The 20383-nt window shown below is 36.3% G+C and overlaps 1 protein-coding gene across 4 annotated transcripts in view; it reads left to right on the top strand.

The window, feature by feature from the left end:
- Lpin (phosphatidate phosphatase LPIN) overlaps positions 1–20383 on the top strand; it is a 220792-nt gene that overhangs the window by 18208 nt on the left and 182201 nt on the right. For all 4 annotated transcript variants that reach the window (XR_014131204.1, XM_081755471.1, XM_081755472.1 and 1 more), the window contains exon 3: positions 3590–3816. Coding sequence is in view for 3 of the 4 variants with exons in the window: in XM_081755471.1 (XP_081611597.1) it covers positions 3590–3816 (227 nt within the window). In the remaining variant the exon portion in view is untranslated. The remainder of the gene's footprint in view (positions 1–3589; positions 3817–20383) is intronic.

The raw sequence follows: 20383 nt of genomic DNA, 5'->3' as shown, positions 1-20383 counted from the left end.
CGTCTGGCTATCATCTTCATCGGTAGTAGCGAAACGACGTTAATTCAGTAAGTCCTATCTGTTATTTCATCTGGCCGGCCATATGACACACATTCAACCGATGACATATGGTCAATACATTGGGTTCCAACGCCTTATTTGTGACCATCCCAGGCCAGTATACGAAGTCTGTCAGAAAAGTATCCGACCTTTGTATTTGTGAAAACTACATTTCACAGGTTGGTCACATTTTGTGTCGTGGAAGAGGCGTCCAGGATGTCTGTAGCCTGTGCAGTTAGCATTACTTTCACCTTCGTCTATTGTTGTGGCAGTGGTTGTTTGGTGCTGTTGTAGGGTTTGGGCTAAGATGGTGAAGATGTGGGTGTATAAATATGATCCGAAGACGAAGCCACAACCAACTCAGTGGACACATCCAACATTTCCAAGAACCAGAAATGTTCACCAGGTGCGTAGCAAAATAAAGGCAATCTTAGTTGAGTTTTTCGATTGCACCATGAGTACGTAAAATAAGAAGATACAATGGTGGTCTTTAGATATTTTCAATTTTCTACGTTATGCTCTTTGTCCGGAATGACCATATCTGCAGAACTGAAAAACCAGAAGACTGCACCGGGATAATGATTCCATTCATGCGATTGTCTTTTTCGGCACTGCACAACATGTGTCAAGCTCCCTTCCCTCTGATATAGCCTCATGAGACTTCTGGCTGTTCCCAAAAATCAAAAGGTACAAAACTATGCGAGAGGAGATCTACAGCAACAGGATGGGTGCTCTTGTAGCACTTCCCTATGAGGGACTCCAGGATTTTCCGAACAGTCGGAAGATTGTCAAACTCGGGGTGTGAAAGCAGAAGGGAACTAGTTTGAATGAGATTAGAGCGACAAAAACACCAGTTAAGTGTATTGGTTTCCCGGAATCATGGGCGAGTACTTTTTCGATAGGGGTTGTGATTCTGTTCCATGTCACAAAACTCTTTGCGTGTGTATCCTGTGGTTTTTATGACCGATTTTCTTACGTTGCGTATATGTCAAGCGACGCTGTTACCTTTTCTCATTTAATCTATATCTTGACATTTTTCTTGTCACAGCCCAGATCCCCAGAGACCTGAGGGACGGTTTGTTTCATTGTCGTTTAGCCCAGCAGCATAGTCAGAAACACATCAGAGGTTAGTAATTTAATCTGAAAGTACTACAAGAACTAGAAAAGAACTCCTAGATAGAATGTTGTCCATCTGGAAACTTTCACAGCATGCTCTGGAATCGAACAAGTGACCCTTGGGACCAGAGGGGAGCGCCCTAACATTGAACTATCGGACCCAAATTATACCAATATTAGGCACTTCTGATCCCGACTGATGTAATCTTCGTGATTTTTGCTAGTGTTGCCGACGGGATGAGATTTTAAGCTGCCTCGTCTCAAAAATGATAATCGTAAAAGTGGAGTTTTGCTCCGGAAAGGCATATCTGCTTCTCTTGGACGAGTTTTGTCATGTCTTGGCTTGTGAAAAACCTGATCTTTACACACAATAACATACCCATACACAAGACACCGAATCGGCTGTCATGGTGTGTAGACACGTTATAAACTCTAGGCATTTTTCTTTTTAAATTTATGGTGCGAGCGATCCCGGGTTCGAATCCCAGTGGGGACACTCGATCGAAAAAGTGTAAAAGCTTTTTCTGTGTAGCCATCCTGGGTTTTCCTTATTCATACCAGGCAAATGCTGGGATGGTACCTAAGATACAGGTCCCAGGCCACTTCCTTTGTTCCCCAATCCTTTCTTCCTTCCATTTCCTCGGATAGTGTGAACGCCAAAGGACGTCATCCCTCATATGTGATGGGCTAACATGGCCATAGATTCCGAAAGCCCAGAAATCTAATTCCTAATCCTAAAAAATTTGAAACTTATTTGGTTCAGAACTAATATTAGTTTCAAGATATGAAGTGTTCAACCTTAGAGCGAAAAAAGCTTTTGCATTCTAAACATTTGCTACTGCCGAGGCGGAATGAAATATTTTATTCCCTTTGTGAAAAAAGTATTACCTGATTCCCTTTATTTTATTTTTTATTTTTATTTATTTTTTATTTGGAGGGGAGTTAAACAATAACGTGGTTTGCATTTTCAAACCCTAAACGCCAAGAAGCAGATGAATATTTTACACCCTCCGTGAAATTAGGGTGACTTGCCTTTTTCTTTGAGTAGAGTGGGTGAAGGTAAACAACACCCACTCTACTCATTCACCTATAGTTTAGCGTACAGTCAAATGTCACATAGCAAACAAGAGCCTTCCACAAGTGCACATTTCATAACTAATAAATATATAAATATCATTTAAATTTGTTATGTTAAACTATGAAGTTTCAGACTAACTGATCCCTTATTTACATAGACTAAATTATAATTTGTATATTAAACTGCATTTTCCAATATACATGAGAGAGATTTTAATTTTGGAAATGAAGTGTATACAACAGACGATATTACCATTACTTCTCTATGACGTATTGTATCATACGTGTCACTGTGTTAGCTTGGTTGATTACTAATTAATGGGAGTACATAAAATTTGATAGGACAACGTTGCCCAAACTTCATTGCTGGTCCATTATCGTAACGTACCTTACAAACACAGCATCACTTCAGACGAGACGTTCTCATCAATCGTGTAGGAACTGTGTCAGTGGCAAGGGTTAACTTAACTGCCATGTAAAGGTGGTAGCAGCAGGTTTCCGATTCGCGCGCAGTGTTGTCATTCTCATTACTTTTCTAACACTTATCATTACTTAATTTTTAAAAATCCATTTCAACTGTTAATAAATATTAATGTGAATGGATATGTAACCAAATGATTTCTACAGAATGGTTGAAAAATTAAATTGAAGAAATAGTTTGAGCAGTGTTTGCAGTATCGGTTATTTTCCACTTTATGAATGGGTTTATTCTTTGTTAGTAAAACATGTTAAATAATTCTGTATGTAGGACATTTACTAGATATATGATTTTGGAATTACAAATTCGTTATCATTTCTCTAGTAATACGTGTCCTCACATCCAGTGGCGTACGCAGAATTTCATAAAGGAGGGGGGCGTTTCAAGCGCTCAATATCATATATTTTTAGGACAGGTCTGAGTTTTGTATCTATGTGTATCTTAATGTAATAAATGTTTATTTTTCCATAATATCTTGCTTAAAGAGGGGAGAAACATTGGATATCCTCTCTCACGTATGCCATTACTCACATAAGAATTTAAAGAATGCCTTCAACGTTTAAAATTCCTGAAGGCTCCAGAGCTCGGATGGATTTTGCAAGGGAAGGGGTGCAAAGTCGGTTTCACTACTATTGTCGATATGACTTCCGTCTTATACCTAGAGCCGTCACTGGACCAGAATAATTTCCATTATCACTGTCGTCACATGGAAGTGATGGAAGTCAATGATTGCATAGGACTTTATGATGTAAAAGAACATAAAATAATGATCCATTTTTTGAATGTGTATGTGTAGTCACATAATTATTTCTTTCTTGTAATTTTTGAGTTTAAATATCATTCTGTACCTCTCTTGATTGCATGTATGCTCTTATTTAGTCCATTAGGATCTCGACCTAGCTCTCCTGTCCAATCCGACACAGAATTCGAGATAAAGAGGCAAAATATTGCAATTCAAACTGAGGATGAAAAGGAACAGCAGTCATGGAAATGGGGTGAATTACCATCTCCTCCTCCTAGAACATGTCTTTCTCGACGAGATGATGGTGCTCCAGATGCTGAACCAATTTCAAGCGATGAAGAAGCTTCCAAGAAAGAACAAGAAGGTAGTATTTAATCTAAGGTGAACTTGTTTACATTCTATAAAATTACTTCCAAATGACTAATATCTGCTTTCTGTGTGGATAATATAAATTTGTTATATAGAAAATTGATTATATTCTTAATATAAAATCTATAGTCAAAATGTTTATCAAATTTTCGTTAAGGAATACTTTGTACTGAGACGTACAAACTGAAATATGTGACAGTGTCTCTGTGTGGAATCAAGCCCATTATTAATGTAAACTTAAAGGGGGTGACGTATGATAAAAGTTAGCTATTCTTACCAGGTATGTACATTAGTGCTTGAAAAAGTTTTTATCTCTTTACCAAACAACTTTCATTTCCTTCAGAGAAAGTATAGCACATATTCTGTTACAAAAGTAGAGGAATTAAAACATACCAGAAAAGTAGTTTATATAAAAATAATAATAATTTCATATAATAATAACGATAATAATAAATCATTTAGAAGACCGAAGGATGTTACTTGTATTAAAAAAATGAAATTGTCATTCTCAAATACTAAGTTACTGTTATTTAAATCAAGAAAATTCACAGCGACTTTCACAAGAAGGGATAAGTGCTTTTGCCACGGCATACAGTAGTCCTTATATATTTTTTGAGATACTATTTAAGTGCATTCAAATAGTTTGCACGCAAGTATTGATGTTCAAATAACCTGCACACAATAATTTGTATTGGTGATCCTGATTTTACATGTATTCAAAGTGGAAAAATGGACACGAAAAACTCAGAGCCACCGACATTAGTTCAATGAAGAGGGAATAAAATTTTATAATAAGTATGATACATGCAGGAAACTTCAAAGTGAGGCTAGAAAATACGTACTCTCTTTGTAAATTCTGTTCCGGGCCCATAGTCGTTTTCCTCTGTGAGTTACATTTTGCCATTCTTGCTTCTCCTTTTTCTTATTTAAATGACTACTGCACTCTTGATTATGTTAGTAGAATATTTGTTTCTACAGATTAGTTTCTCCAAGCAACATACATAAAACAACTAGAAATAATAAACACGAAATAGTGAGAATAAATATTCTCAAGTAAGCAGTTGTTGATACCTTAGGTTGTATGTATATTGTGCTGAAAACGGGCTCAATTATTTCATGAAATTGAGATGATCTGTTTTCGTGTGCAGTTACCGGACATTACACTCGACTAGACCTGACTGTGAACTCATCTCAGTGTGAAGTTAAGTTAGTTTTGACCTTCGCAAATGCATTTAGTTTTCACTTCTTGACATTTTTTTAGGAAGAGGTTATTTAGTTTCATGAAGTGAGGGAATCCAATATTTTCAGGTGTGAGAGCGATTTATAGCTACGTTCCAGATATCATCACATTTATTCAGCATGCCTTATCATTTATATACGAAGACACTAAAATGTGAAACGTTAACACATATATGCGAGAACAGATTTCTGATTTGAATACTAACCTGAACCACACGTCCAAATGAAATTTATTCATGATCCTTATATCTGTTCATAAATACAGATGTATATCTATTTACCTGCCTATATATATATCATTGAGATAATATATAGACCTAGAGGTGCCCTTCCCTATATCGCAGTATTGATTCGAGCGTACTCTCGATTGTAGCGTTCGATTCGAGTTTTCCCTACGTAAGTTGGCGTATTCCGCAAGTTTCAGTCAGCTGATATATAGAGAAACAAAACGCACGGTTTCAGTCAGCTGATATATGTAAAGAAACAAAACGCACGTATCAGAACTCCATTTGTATAAAATGTACAAGCATCAGATAACCAAAATGGTGTTAGTGTATCCAATTCGATTATCGATTTTTTATCCATTCGTGCGTGAATGGATACAAAAGTAGAATAAAATTAAACTATGTTTGTTATAAAATATGGACATGCACTTTAGCAGACGGTTTTTACCAAATTGAACATTTATATTGGCATTACTCGAGCAGACGGTTTCACCAAATTTTGACACATTTCTTACATTTTCAGGTTAGGTTAGAGCTTTGTATTTCTTTTAGCAGAGCATGCACTAAATGAAGAGCTCCATTACTACTTGTAGATTGACTTCAGGAGGGCTCTGTATAAACACATTGTAGACTTATGGTATAACAATTACAGTGCATAAAACACGAATTTGTGGTAGGTGGTAACCAAAACACACGAATGCTATGTAACCGAGTCAGAACAGAAGCTTAGCAGAAGGCCCGAGCGGAAGCCACGGAGTGCGCCAGTAGGGAGCAGGCGCGTCAGCGACGGAGGGCATACGCATAAACGAGAATAGTGGAAGAGCACATTTACACATACAAAAATTAACTAGCCCACCATATGTGTACTATGAAAATTTATAGGTAAAATACGATGTGAAATATTTTTCGCGAAGGAATGGAAGTATGAATATAAGTAATTACCGTCAGTGCACAGCACATTGAAATGAATTTTGAGTGATAGTGAAAGTATTGGATGTGTGTGCTCTTCCATTATCCTTGTTTATGCGTATACCAACCGCCACTGACAAGCCTGCTCCCTACGCACGCACCACATCGCATACCGCTCGGGACCCCTGCTGCGCTCCTGCCCTGACTTGGCTGCATAGCACTTGTTATTTTCAGTGGTCACCTAGAACAAATTTGTTCCGTTTTTTGCACTATAATGTTTATGCCATACGTCCACTCCGTATTATACAGAGCCGTCGTAAAGTCAATCTGGAAGTAGTAATGGTGCTGCTGATTTAATGCATGCTCTGTTAAAGAAATACAAAGCTTTAATCTACCCTCAAAATGTAAGAAATATGTCAAAATTTGGTAGAACCGTCTGCTTGAGTAGTGTCAATATAAATTTTCAATTTGGTAGAATCGTCTGGTAAAGTAAACGTGAACCCATTTGCAAATATACTTTTTGTACAGAATATCGATAAATAACGTACGATTTGTATAATTGATAGGGCTATTGTTCCTTTAAACAGTGACTGAGGATTATTTTATGCAGTAATTAACATCATTAGGAATTTTTAACGTAGGCTAAGTATGCCTTCTCCATACACTTGCGTTGCCAAGGTGTCACAGAACACTTGTAGGTTACATAATTTTGGCAAAATTACCAACAACTCATAAACATACAGTTAAATAAATAAGCAAATTTAATAATAGTTTGACAGTTCTCTAGGTAGTAGTCTTTACGAGCCTTTCGACAGTGTAAATACAATGCATATGCCTATTCAGCCAGTATTATTACAAGTACACAACCAGGTTTTATTATCGATTTTAAAATTGAGGGAGTGAAGAAAATGACTTAAATTTGAAATACTATGAAATTCCAAAGAAAGCTGAAATTCGCCCTAAATTTCTTTTCGGAACACAGATAATCAACAAATAATACAAAAATGATTTATTATTGAGCTTTACGTGAAAACGTCTCTTTTTCCCTACATAATATGGCGCATCGATTTGATATATGCGAGTTCGATACCATCAAAGATCTTGCGTTGGGGCACCTCTAGGTCGTTATATTATCTCGATCTAGGATACCGATGTTTTTCGTTAAGAAAAAAAGCTAGTGCAATTCATAATCTGGATTTTTATAAAGCGATTTGAACAATCATATGGAAAAAGTGTACTGCTTAAAATTGAATTAAATCGCAGTTCAATTAATCTGTAACATCTTACATTTCTTATTTATTTCCATCGAATGTTTACTTGTTCTATACTTTACAGCAAAAGTGTTACCTGGTACGAAAGACACAATTATCTATAAATTGAACTTAAACAAGAAATCGATATAGTTGCTAGAAGAACAAATTTATGAAAATAAAGTGTATAATAATGGTTGTATTTGAAATAGAGGTTGCGTAATTGTGTATTTGCCCCGCCATCCTTGAAATAGTGGGTAGTTTAAACTGGCAGTCTCGTCATTATTTTTCTTCAATGTTCATTGAATTTAGTGTAAAATTATGAAATATTCATCCACTGATCTGGCAGTGACGAGAAGTCAAATTTAATATAATTACCTTGAAAGTTGTGTCTGTGCCACACTAAATTTCGAGCTCGCTTCCCGATGGAACAGCGTTGAATGCATTACGAAATGTTTGGAACCCTCTTTAAAATGTAAGCCCACTTTTGTGAAACTTATTATTTTAATAAACTGATGCGGTAAAATCTACTGATAAATATTTTTTTTTATTGTTTACTGTAATTTAATTGAATTTTCTCTTCATATCAAATCATCTCGATAAAATCAGTTTTGAGGTACGAATATTTAATTTCATTTCATTAATGATTGTAGTCTACAATACAGATTGAAGTAGTGTCAATCCATACGAAGTGGTCCAGAGGTGGTTGCTCAACCATCTCCGAAAATTATAAAAAATTGAGTGTGATGAACCTTGTGTATGAGAAGGTCAATAACTTTATTCACTTTGTCGTATGTACAAGTGTTCCAAAATGACGGCCACCTTTGTTGTCGGTAGAGTGCCAATTTTTGCATTTGCAAGCGTTTACGAAACCTACAATTGCTCAGGACGTACAAATCAGACAAACACGAAACAAAAACGAATGTTTAGAGGAGAGACTGAGGTACACGGAGAATATAAACTTTTGCGTCTAAATAAATATATGTTAGAAACCAATACATGAAATCACCAAAAAAACTACAGAAAATTATACTTTTAAAGGGGCTGGTATTTGGGAATGGCACAAAGTGAGGGGTTCATAAGTTTTATGCTGAATACTATTGCACGTAAAGAGTCTGCAGAAATATCCACAGCTATGATATTGCTGGCACCGTAGATTTATGGGGGTCTGAAAGTTGAAGTTCGTGATTTTGATGCCATTTTTGGGGTGTAATATCTCAGGAGGCAAAGTGCTAAAAATTGCTGTTTATGCCACAAAGTAATTCTGTATATGAATAAACTATTGAAAAAAAAAACTCGATAAAAAATTGAGGACATGGTAAAAACGCGAAGAAAGCACGTTCGTGACGATGGTTGTAACCCGGAAAAAGTTAAATATTTGGATATGTTTCACGCTAGATCTCAAAAACTATGCATGATGCAGCAATTAGGCCCACTTTTTGTTTGTGTTTAGTTGTGCAAAAGCTTGCGAGTGGCGTTTGTTTTATCGTACTAACTCCATGATCATTACCACGTCTATGCTCCCACGACATACATCGTCGAACTTGTCCGCTGTGAACATATTAACTTCCGTAACTGTGATTGGATTTCAGTGATACTTTGCTGATACATTAAACGCCTTAATGTATCAGCAAAGTATCATTGAAATCCAATTACAGTTACGGAAGTTAATATGTTCACAGTGTTGCGTTATATAGGATAGACTAGTCTTTGGCTAGCTGGGGACTCTACCCCCAAACCCCCGCGTTTGTTCGGCCTACGGCCTCGAACCTCTAAATCCTACAATTCTACCAAATTTCAAGTTTCTTTTCATACTTCAACTACCTAAAGATTAGATTTTGTATCACAAAAAAACACTCATTTAAATAACATGGAAATTACTTTATCCCCCAAATAGATACCTTAAAAGGATGAGGGTCCATAAGGGGGTTTTTGGCTCTAAAAATCTCTAAAAGATGAGTACTACTACTATTCTAACTACCCGTGTTAAATATAGAATATACCTACGTAATGATACCATAAATATTTGTTTCAGGCTGTTCATATTTACGTTTATTTTAGAGTCCCAAAGTCGAGTAGTTGGAAGACTTCTGCGAAAAATTGCTGATTTTTTGTTAGTCTCGTGCTTGTTAAACTATGAGCGCAACGTTGATACACTTTCTTACTTATATAATATACTAAGCATATAACAACACATAAGATATATAAGTAACAAAGCGTATCACGGTTGCGCTCATAGTAAAAAAAAAAAAAAAAAAAAAAAAAAAAAAAAAAAAGCGTATCAGCAGGTAGTTGCTATACTGACGTCATGTAACAGAAAGTTGCCTGTGAAAACCAAACGAAATCGCATTTGATTAAAGGAGAACAGAATCCTCTGTAGTAACTTTGTGCAAAGTTGTAGAGATGTGTGTCGCGTGGAAAATATTGAAGAGTCAAGGAAGAAGGCGAACTGCATTTACGAAGTGCACGGACAGACAGTAGTGTAATTACAGCCGTTTAGATCTATATTTGTGTACAACGTTTAAGGTGAAAGGTGTTTGAGTTGTAGCTATATAAACATGAAGAATAATATATTTTGTGGGTGTTGCGCGAATAGAATACAACAAAAATGTGCAAAGCGGGTAAAAAGAAAAATGCAGTTCAATTTCTAAAGAACATACATCCTCATTTCAAGGAAGGTACCTTTGTGTATCCGAAATGCTATAGCAAATCCTACAGGGAAAATAAAAAACAGACATTAAAACATACTGTCACCAATCAGTCACATAAACCCACTAGAAAACCTGCATTTTGTGCCAGTTGAAAAACCATCTCAAACGGATACCGTTGAAAGTGCGCTCCCATGTTTTCATTGATCGTGGTATAATTATTCCTTCTGGAGCTCCATGCTGCCATTCGCATTTTAGTGATGGTATGTTGACGGGTGATGCTATAACACAATTGTCTGAATTCGTGGAAACAACAATTATGCCTAAAACAGAGTGGCAGAAGTTTATAGAAGCAATAAGGCAAAGCGCTCGCACGAAAGTCCTTAACTTTGATTACCTTACATCCTTATCAGACGAGGATTATTATCGGTTAACTGGGGTCAACAAAAATGATTTTACAATTATGGCCAACTTCATTAAAAGTAAAGTACGTTCTACTGCAACCCGCAGTTACCATACTGCTTTAGCATTATTATTGGTGAAGCTTCGCACTGGACTTCCACGTTCCGTAATGTCAGTTCTTTTCGGAATAAGCAGAAGAACCGTATAGCTTATCCAGACTTAAGAGTAAACTGTTGGTCTTATGGGAACAGCGATGCCAAGTTGAGCATTAAAAACAAATGCAGAACAGATCGCGCTTCTATTATACTGCCGGCTGATGTTGCCAACTCACGTAGTAAAATATCCACCACCACGACGATTAGTAAATAATAATAATAGTAAACAACTTATCACATTGAATCAATTGCACTCCAAAGGATCAATTCCTTCCATATGTTTTGTCTTTTCACTCTTTATCCACGGCTATCCCAATATTTACCTACGATTCGCCCATGTATATTATGTTTGTATTTTGGTTTCGAAATTTTCTTATTTGCCGTAGATATTTGTGACGCAACGACACAATATCCTCTCTCTATACTTTGTCTTTTCTCAAACAAATTCAAGCTCTTTTAAACGTACGTGGAACGTGGATCTTTTAAAGTTCGGCCAATCGGGATCTGAATCAGGGGCGGATCCAGGGGGCGATCGCTTCCCCTCAGAAGAGGAAACTTATTTTTATATATATATATATAAAAAAAAAAACATCCCAAAGTTTGGAGCCCTTAAAAGTAGCAGTAGGACAACCCACCGTCCCCCGAAGTCGGTCCTGGATCCGCCCCTGATCTGAATTCACCTGTTTGAGAACGGAATTGAGTGTTGGTGGCAAATTTCTAAAGAATAACTTATGGACCTTTTGTCTGATCGCACTAACAAATTCATTAAATTTTACAAATCGACTGTTCTTTGCAATTTTCTTTCTTAATGGCTTCTTGTTCGGTGTTACTAAAGGTCCACGTTATAACTCGCTTTGAATTTTGAAAACAGTTGTCCTGGAAGTTTTCGTGGCTTCAGCTGTTTCACTCGCGAACCAACTTATACTTTTACCTGGGTTTTTCTGCTTTAAGTAATTAAACACGTTCATAACAATAGCCCTTTCTTTGCTCTTCAACACTTGACCACTGTTACGCTTAAAAGAGGTGCTGGCTGTGACTTCTTTCATTTTGATATATTAACACACACTCACACACCTATACACACACAGACACACCCGATTTTGTTCCCAGAACAGCACAGTACGTAAATAAACACAATCAACAAAATGCCGAATGCTCAGAGACCACACTCCGCGACACACTGCACAATAGCAGACACAACAGAGAAGAATTTAGTCTGGAGTCTGAGATGAGTCATCTAGCGCGACAATAGATGGTACAGTAGGTAAACAATTAGTCCTACCCACCACAACAAACCGTCTCCCTATTTCCTGGTGTAGTTTCCGAAACCACCAAAAATCGGTCAGTTTCGAACTCCCAAAGAAATTTCAATACAAGAAAGATGAAAGAAGAAATATGAAATGTGTCCTACAGTAATTCTCCCTAAAAATTTCCTTCCCGACGAGGAATATAGGCCTATCTAAATAATCGAACTCAGATGTACAGAGAAAATTTTCATGGATCAGTGCTAGGCCTAAGAAGTTTTATACTTAGCGTTTATTTTTAATACAAAGCAAGTTAATATGGAAAAATATGGATTATGGCTATAGCTTTGTTAAATAATAATAATAATAATAATGACCTAATAAAACTGAACTACCTGAGATGGTAATTTCGTACTTGAAAAATCATTCTGCAGATCATTCCCTGAAATTATTACTGCCTTTTTATTCACAGTGTCCCCCCGTAGATGAGTGGTTACGCTCGTCGCCTTGTAAGCAAAGGGTCACGGGTTCGATGCCAGGTGCGGACACAAGTTGTTCGAATCTCATGTTAAGCTGCAACTCCTTTTCTGCTCTCTTTCCTTTTTGATTAAAATATTTCTCTTTGGTTGAGAGAGAAAAAAAAGATAGAAAAGGAGATGAAAAGAAATTTTACTTTTTTCCAAAAATCAGAAAGATTTCATTCAATTCTTTCTGGCCGTACTTTTATTTGTTTTTAGGTACGTGAAATCAGTGGAAGTGACAATAATAATGAGCTCACGAATGTAGGTTGACACTACGGTAAAATTTTTCGGCAGTTGGAAACGCTATCTTTGAGGAGACAGTTTTAGTCACGTACAAATGGAGCGGCAACGTTCTAGCAGCTATTACGCTTATCGTGTCTTCCCCCTTCAAGTTTAAAAAACAAAAACTAGCTATTAAAAGCTAATTAAATATTTTATAACGAAAAGAGAAGTTATGAAAATTATTTTTGTGTCGTCGGTAAATATTTAACACCTTTAAAGATAAACTACAGTAGTGAAATCTGTTCTCTTTAAGGGGGGAGGTACGCAGAAGTAAAAGCCCATAAGCAGCCACAGTACAGACCAAACGCTGGACGAGCTATAGGTAAATGTATTCAAGCAGTTACTAAAGCTCTAATGTCAGAGTTTGTACTGCTGCATCTGTATCTGGCGCATACCAGTCGAGAAGACTTTATAGCAAACCATACCAGAGCGGCTCCTAACAAGCTTTTCGCAGAGGGCAGAGACAATTCGGCAATTGTTATCGTTGATGGAACTTATGTTTACATTGAGAAAAGTAGTAAATATCATGTTTAACTTAGGACATACAGTATGCATAAGCACAGACCACTCGTTAAGCCGACGATACTCGTCAGCACCACGGGTTACATTCTCGACGTTTTGGGATCTTACTACGCTGATGGAAAGAATAATGATGCGTCTTTTTTAAATTCTGTCTTCGCACCTCAATCTTCCACGTTAAGATCCTGGTTACGTCCAAACAATGTTCTCGTCGTCGATCAAGGATTTAGAGATAGCGCTAAACTTGTCGAGGAGTTAGGACTTATTCCAAAAATGCCACATTTCTTACAAAGCAAGAAACAACATATCGCAAATGAATCGAATGAATCACGACTGGTTACACGTATTATGTGGGTGATAGAAGTTATCAACGGTTTAATGAAACGATGGAAAGCTCTAGGACAGGTAATACCGAATACACAGATACCCATGATTGGAGAGTTCGTTCGAATTATTTGTGCTATGTGCAATTCTTTTCGATCTTCTCGTATCTCACGTGATATGAAAGACGAGATCATCGCCGAACGAATGCTAACCTTGGTGAACCAACCTAATCAGTTACAAATAAATGTAGAATCCGAAAACTAGAAAAAAAGCAAGAGTACTCTTGGCACAAGATGTCCGCTGAAATTTTAATGGACTTTCCAAGATTGACCATTCAGGAGTTGCGCGATATGACGCTTGGGGTGTATCAAATTAAGCAAGCCAAATCATATACAGAGGAGCATTTAAGTGAATAGGGTCTTTATGAGCTATTTGTTCACAAAGAGCGCGATAATGTTGTTCGTGTCCAACTACAATCACGTCACACGTCTTCCAAAATATACAACACATGGATTCAGTACCCTACAATGGTGTTTCACCGCCAATTCGTGGCTGGTATTGCGAATGCAAGGTTGGTGCACGGGTAGTTGGGTGCTGTGCACATACAGCCGCTGTATTATGGTATTTGGGTCATCAAAGATATTTAAAGGAATTAAGTCCTTCACTTCCACATACCTCCTATATCATGGATGCTAACATTTCTCGTTGGTCTGAAAATGCAGAAAGCTGTGACGACGGATCGGACTATTACTGCTTAGGTTTTCGCAAAGTTTATTTAGTTATTGTACAAGCCACAGCATTGTTTTTTACGTTTTTGTGATTTGTTACTCCAAGAATGTTTCAGTGTATTCAGCTATGTTATTATGAATTTTTGGCTTCAATTTGTACATTTTTTTTTATACTAACCATCCCACTTTATAAATACACAACTCATAATATTTAACTCCTTAGAGCCAAATACCTTCATCCTTTAAAAATATTCACTTTTGGTAATTTTCTTGTTGGTTAGCCCTGGAAGTCTACGATCTTGCGAAATTTCATCATTCTAATCCTGCTGGAAGTGCCTAAATATTTTGGGGTGTAGATGTCCCATGTAAATAACACTGGGAAGATTTTTCAGTTCCCCATAGAACTTCTCTACAGTTGAACATTTTAATTTTTGGTGATTTAAGTAACGCTAACGGAAACGTACAAGCATTTCGAATTTCAAGTTTTTATTCCAATTCCAAGTACCTAAAATATGAGATTATATGTCAAAAAAGGGCTCATTTAAATAACATAAAGAATTTCTTCATCTCCCATTAGACCCTAGTTTTTTATTAGTTTTTTTTTACAATTTTCCTGTGGGTTAATACTTGAAAGCTACAATCATGCTAAATTTCAGCTTTTTACGTCAACCGGAAGTACCCCTTTATTTTATGTCAGTTCATGCAGTTTTATATATAGTTAGGATAGATATAACTCATCCTTTTGAACATATTAACTTCCGTAACGGGATTGGATTTCAATGGCACTTTGCTGATACATTAAGTGCCTTAATACCGCTCTCCAGTTCGACGATACGTGGGTGCAAAGGGCAACCTCCTTGCCATATAGATGTGGTAATGATCATGAAGCTAGAAAGATGGAACAAACACCACTCGCAAGCTTCTGCACAACTGAACACAAACAAAAGCGGGCCTAATTGCTGCACCATGCGTATTTTTTGAGATCTAGCATGAAACATTATCAAAACATTTAAATTTTTCAGGGCTAGAACCATCGTCACGCACGTGCTTTCTTATCATTTTTATCATATACTCACATTTTTATCCATGTAATATCAGTCGTAATTTTTTTGCAATAGTTTATTCACATGCAGAATTACTTGGTGGCATAAGCAGCAATTTTTAGCACTTTTTCCTCCTGAGATATTACGCCCCAAAAATGGCATCAAAATCACAAACTTCAACTTTCGATCCCCCATAAATCTACGGTGAAAGTAGTATCATAGCTGTGGATATTTCTGCAGACTCTTTACATGCAATGGTATTCAGCACAAAACTTACGAACCCCTCACTTTATGCCATTCCCAAATACAACCCCTTTAAAAGTGTAATTTTCTGTAGTTTTTCTGGTGATTTCATGTATTGGTTTCTAACATATATTTATTTAGACGCAAAAGTTTATATTCTCCGTGTACCTCAGTCTCTCCTCTAAACATTCGTTTTTGTTTGGTGTTCGTCTGATTGGTACGTCCTGAGCAACTGTAGTTTTCGTAAACGCTTGCAAATGCAAAAATTGGCACTCTACCGACAACAAAGGTGGCCGTCATTTAGGAACACTTGTACATATGACAACGTGAATGACGATATTGATTTTCCCATACACAGGTTCGTCACACTCAAATTTTTATAATTTTCGGAGATGGCCGAGCAACCATTTTCACCATTTTTGGACCACTTCAGATGGATTGACCCAGTAATAATATTGACTCGAACGGTTTCATTACCCACTTAACCTTTCTATGCCGTAATTATGTCTAATTTTGACTTACATATTTATTATAATTAGAATGTAAAAGCTCGAACTTAAGTAATGCATCCTCGTCGGAAAGCACTATCAAATATATGAGTCGCCTAGTATCAAAACCCGCCACACCCATTTCGCTCAGTTTCGAGTAATCTCGCAAAATGTGCAGGGAAGCTTCATATACGCGCGTACAAAGTCCCATATTTGAACTAATTTTTTAGTATGAAATATTAAGCTTTTAAACAAAATCCTGTTTCCATGGAATTCCTTTAGATCAAACTTATAAGAAGCGATACATAACTCAATTTCGGTTTAAATGAAAAAGAAAAAAAATGGCGGATTTTGATACTCGGAGCCTCGTATATATTTAATAAGAAAGATCTCTTTGCTCGTAAACTGGTAGCAAATTTATTTAAAATGAACTATCCTGAAATCTTACTCATCGTTATTAAGAAAGTAACAAGAGGGCTTCTTGGTGGTTTGGACGTATTATAAGAGACTGAGGAATTTCTCTCTCATTGAATAGAGTGTATCAAAGTAAATGGAGTCGCATATGGGACCGAACTTGAAAGAGGATAGGATGTATGATTGAAGAAATACAGTAAACCAACAAACCGAGTACAGTTGACTACGTCAAGTGTGTGAAAATGATACTGTAACTTTCGATGCAACGTTCACCTAAGTCACGAGGACATGAGTGCTAAAGTCGCTGGTAGGCCCTATTTCCTAACGGATTTTGGGTCAGGGAGATTAGTTTATACATACCAGAAAACCATAAATAGATAAAATGGGGATGAAGACAATATTGTAACCATATTAGTGACACAAACTCTTAACTCAATACTAAAGGCGTACCTTATGATTAATCTAATCTTAGTTTACCAGTTGTTCGGACAACATAATCAACTCGATTGGTGTTGCTTCACTACTAGAGTGAAAGAAGTCCTCACTTTTGTACGGAAACCCAAACTATTGTAATCTCGTGTTACTGTGGGTGAAATATATAATCCTGCAAACTGTAAAATTTTTGATCACTTTCTAGATTCGATCCTAGAACCTTGTACTCACAAGTTCAATACTTGAAACCACTACACTAATTTCTCATTCGTAAATAGCTTGAGGGAAAATCGATTTGAAGTGAATGTAGAAAATTGCGTGATTGACTAACGCATGTTTTTTTAAATATGAGAATTATCTTGTAGCAGGTTTGAGAATTTCTTGGCAATTCACATATTGCGAGCATTTGATGTTTTATTATTATATAAGGTAAAATATTGTGGGAAAGAGCTAAATTAAATAACAAAATGAAGTGAAATCTTTTAGTTTACCGTCCAACGCTTATGCCCTTTAGGCTAAGGAAGACTATGATAAAAGCAAGTGAATGATGATGGAAGAATTGGTGGAATGAGAAGTGGGAAGAAACGGGAATACTCCGAGAAAACTCACGAACACGATTTCTTTCTCATTAAATACATATATTTGATAGTGCTTTGCGAAGAGAATGCAGTATTTCAGTTGGAGATAGTAAGCCTTTATATTCTAATCATAATCAATATTTAAGTCCAAATTGATATAATTGCAGCACAGAAGCGTTAAGTGGGTACTAAAGCAGTCCAAGCTATTATTTTACTTCAGTCTGTATGTTAGATTAATACTATCATGAAAAGAAATTGAATATTCGTCCCAACTGATTTTATAGAGCATGATTTGATATGAAGAGAAAATTAAATTATATTAAACAATTAAAAAAATATTTATCCCTAGAGTTTTATTACATGAGTTTATTAAAATATTAAATTTCAACGAGAAAGTCGAGAATCGATATTGCGTCGTTCAGTTCCAAAGTCAACGTGGTAATCACTTGGCTGAACTAATATTTACTTTAGAGGTTAACGTCTCTGAGCACTAAGGCCATATGAGAGGTGGGCTTACATTTTAAAGAGGGTTCCAAACATTTCGTAATGCATTCAAAGCTGTTCCATCGGGAAGCGAGCTCGAAATCTAGTGTGGCACAGGTACGACCTTCAAGGTAAACTTTCTAAATGTGTTAAATTTAACTTCTCATCACTGCCAGACTAGTTGATGTTTCATAACTTTATACTAAATACCATATATATATTGAAGCGAAATGAGTAAAATGATGAGATTGACAATTTAAACTACCCACTACTGCAACGCTTACGGGGCAAATACACCATTACGAAAAGCTGTTACAAACACATCATTAATGTGCACTTCATTTTCATAAATTTATTTTTTGGCACCTATATCGATTTTCTACTTAAATTTAATTTATAGATAATGGTGTCTTACAAACGTCTAATACTTGTGCAATAAAGTATGAAACAAATAAATATTTAATGTAAATAAATAAGAACTCTCTCTCTCTCTCTCTCTCTCTCTCTCTCTATATATATATATATATATATATATATATATATATATATATAATGCATCTTGTGTAAGAAGTGGTATGAAGGACATGAATAATTTGAATAATTTTCATTCTGGACGTGTGGTTTCAGGGTGGTATTCAATTCAGAAATCTGTTCTCATTATAACATTCTAGCAGCTTCGTATATAAATGATGAACATGGCGAATAAATATGATATTTAAAACGTAACAGTTCATCTATGTTTATCCAAGCACTCCGAAATAAAACTTTGTATTAAAAAAAAAAAAAAAACTTTCAATCTATTAAAAAAAAAAAGAATCTGCAGTCTGGGTCGAACTGCCGCCTTTTGATTTAAGAATTTCAACAGCGTTACTACACCCACTTCACTACGGAGGCAGCTTTTGAATGAATGCGTTGAAATATTGCTAATAGAATCGCTTCGGTCAAAGGTTCACACTTCGAGTGTTAAGTAACCATTCTCCATCTTTTTCAGTAATTTTAACTGAAGATATTAATTGATTTTGCATATTGGAAATATGCATGAAGTGTGAATTGTATCTCCATCGCAGAAATACGTACTTTTATCTTCTTTGAACTTGATATGTTTGTGAGTATTCCTAATACCTGTGCACTGTCGAGTCATTTTCCCCTCTAATTTCCCCCAGAATGTTCTTACCCCCTACTAAGGGATCACAACAACAAATATTTTTTGCTTATAATTTTCTTACTTCGTTTATCTTTTCTCAAATATCATATATAATTATTCGTTATTACACTATTTTGTTAAGGAAAGCACAAAGAACCAATAGTATGTGCAAAGAGAACTGAGTTATTAATGAAAATGTTCAAGTTCTAGTATTTTTTTTTTTTTTTTAAATGATCATTTAACAGAGGCAGTGTTTTGGGATATCTTGCAACACCATCTACAGCCGTTATTAAAAAATGTACGTCTCCATATGTGTCAGACAATATGATTTCAGGTAAATGTTTGTCCAGCATATAATGGTGCTATCTGTAGGTAAAAGTTAAATGTTCTATTTCCGCAACGCTGAATCGGGAGGTTCCAATCCTTAGTTTCCTCTGACGTCTCCCAACGTTATTTGTATGGCCTTTCGCAACATGAAACAACGCATTACAACCATATTCCGGAATATCAACGTGGCCGAACTTGAAGCTCATGCTCACAGTCATATACAGCGAATAAATTGCTGTATTGCTGTTTGTGGATATGACTTTGAGCATTTGTGAAGCCAAGGGTGCATTGACTTCACTGTACAGAAGGTTCGACGTTCTATAGCTATTTATTTAGCATTCTGAAATCACTCTATTGCAAATAATCTGGTTCTTGCCCTCATGTTCTGTTCAACCCTTTGGCAACAGCAGATTCGTTTTTTTTTTCTTTTTCATAGTTTCGACCAACTGTTTCTATTTCGTGTTGTCCTAGCATCATCGTAAATGCTATGTCATTTTGTTTTCTTCTTCGCCTAAGCTTCTATAGCATCATATGGTACTAAGTGTCATGAACTATTGCCTATGAAAGAAGTTCAATCTTCAGTAGTTTTCTTAACGCAAGCAAATTTCCCCCCTGTTTCTGTTTGACATTTTGAAGTTGTCCGCCCCGTACGCGACATTGATTTACTGTGAAGGTGAAATCCGAACCACCGTATTGCATTCAAAATTCACTGCTCTCTCACCTGGAACCGAACGAAAACCAGGTACATAAAAGATGCACGCAAACCACTATACTATCTAGGAAAGCCCAGCAAATTGTGCTTCATATGTATTTTGTGTCGAAGCAGTGGCGTATATATATATATATATATAGTGACCCATTTTAATCTTTCCACGGGAATATCTCGAAAACGGTTGAACATAAATGAACCGATCAAAAACTCGTGATATCTCGTTCGATACATATCCAAACACTAAACAGCTCTG

This window comes from Thermobia domestica, chromosome 4 (assembly GCF_964235325.1).
Source record: "Thermobia domestica chromosome 4, izTheDome1.hap1.1, whole genome shotgun sequence".
NCBI classification, from domain to species: domain Eukaryota; kingdom Metazoa; phylum Arthropoda; class Insecta; order Zygentoma; family Lepismatidae; genus Thermobia; species Thermobia domestica.
Note: the sequence above shows the minus strand (reverse complement) of the source record. Positions and strands in the feature narration are given on the sequence as shown.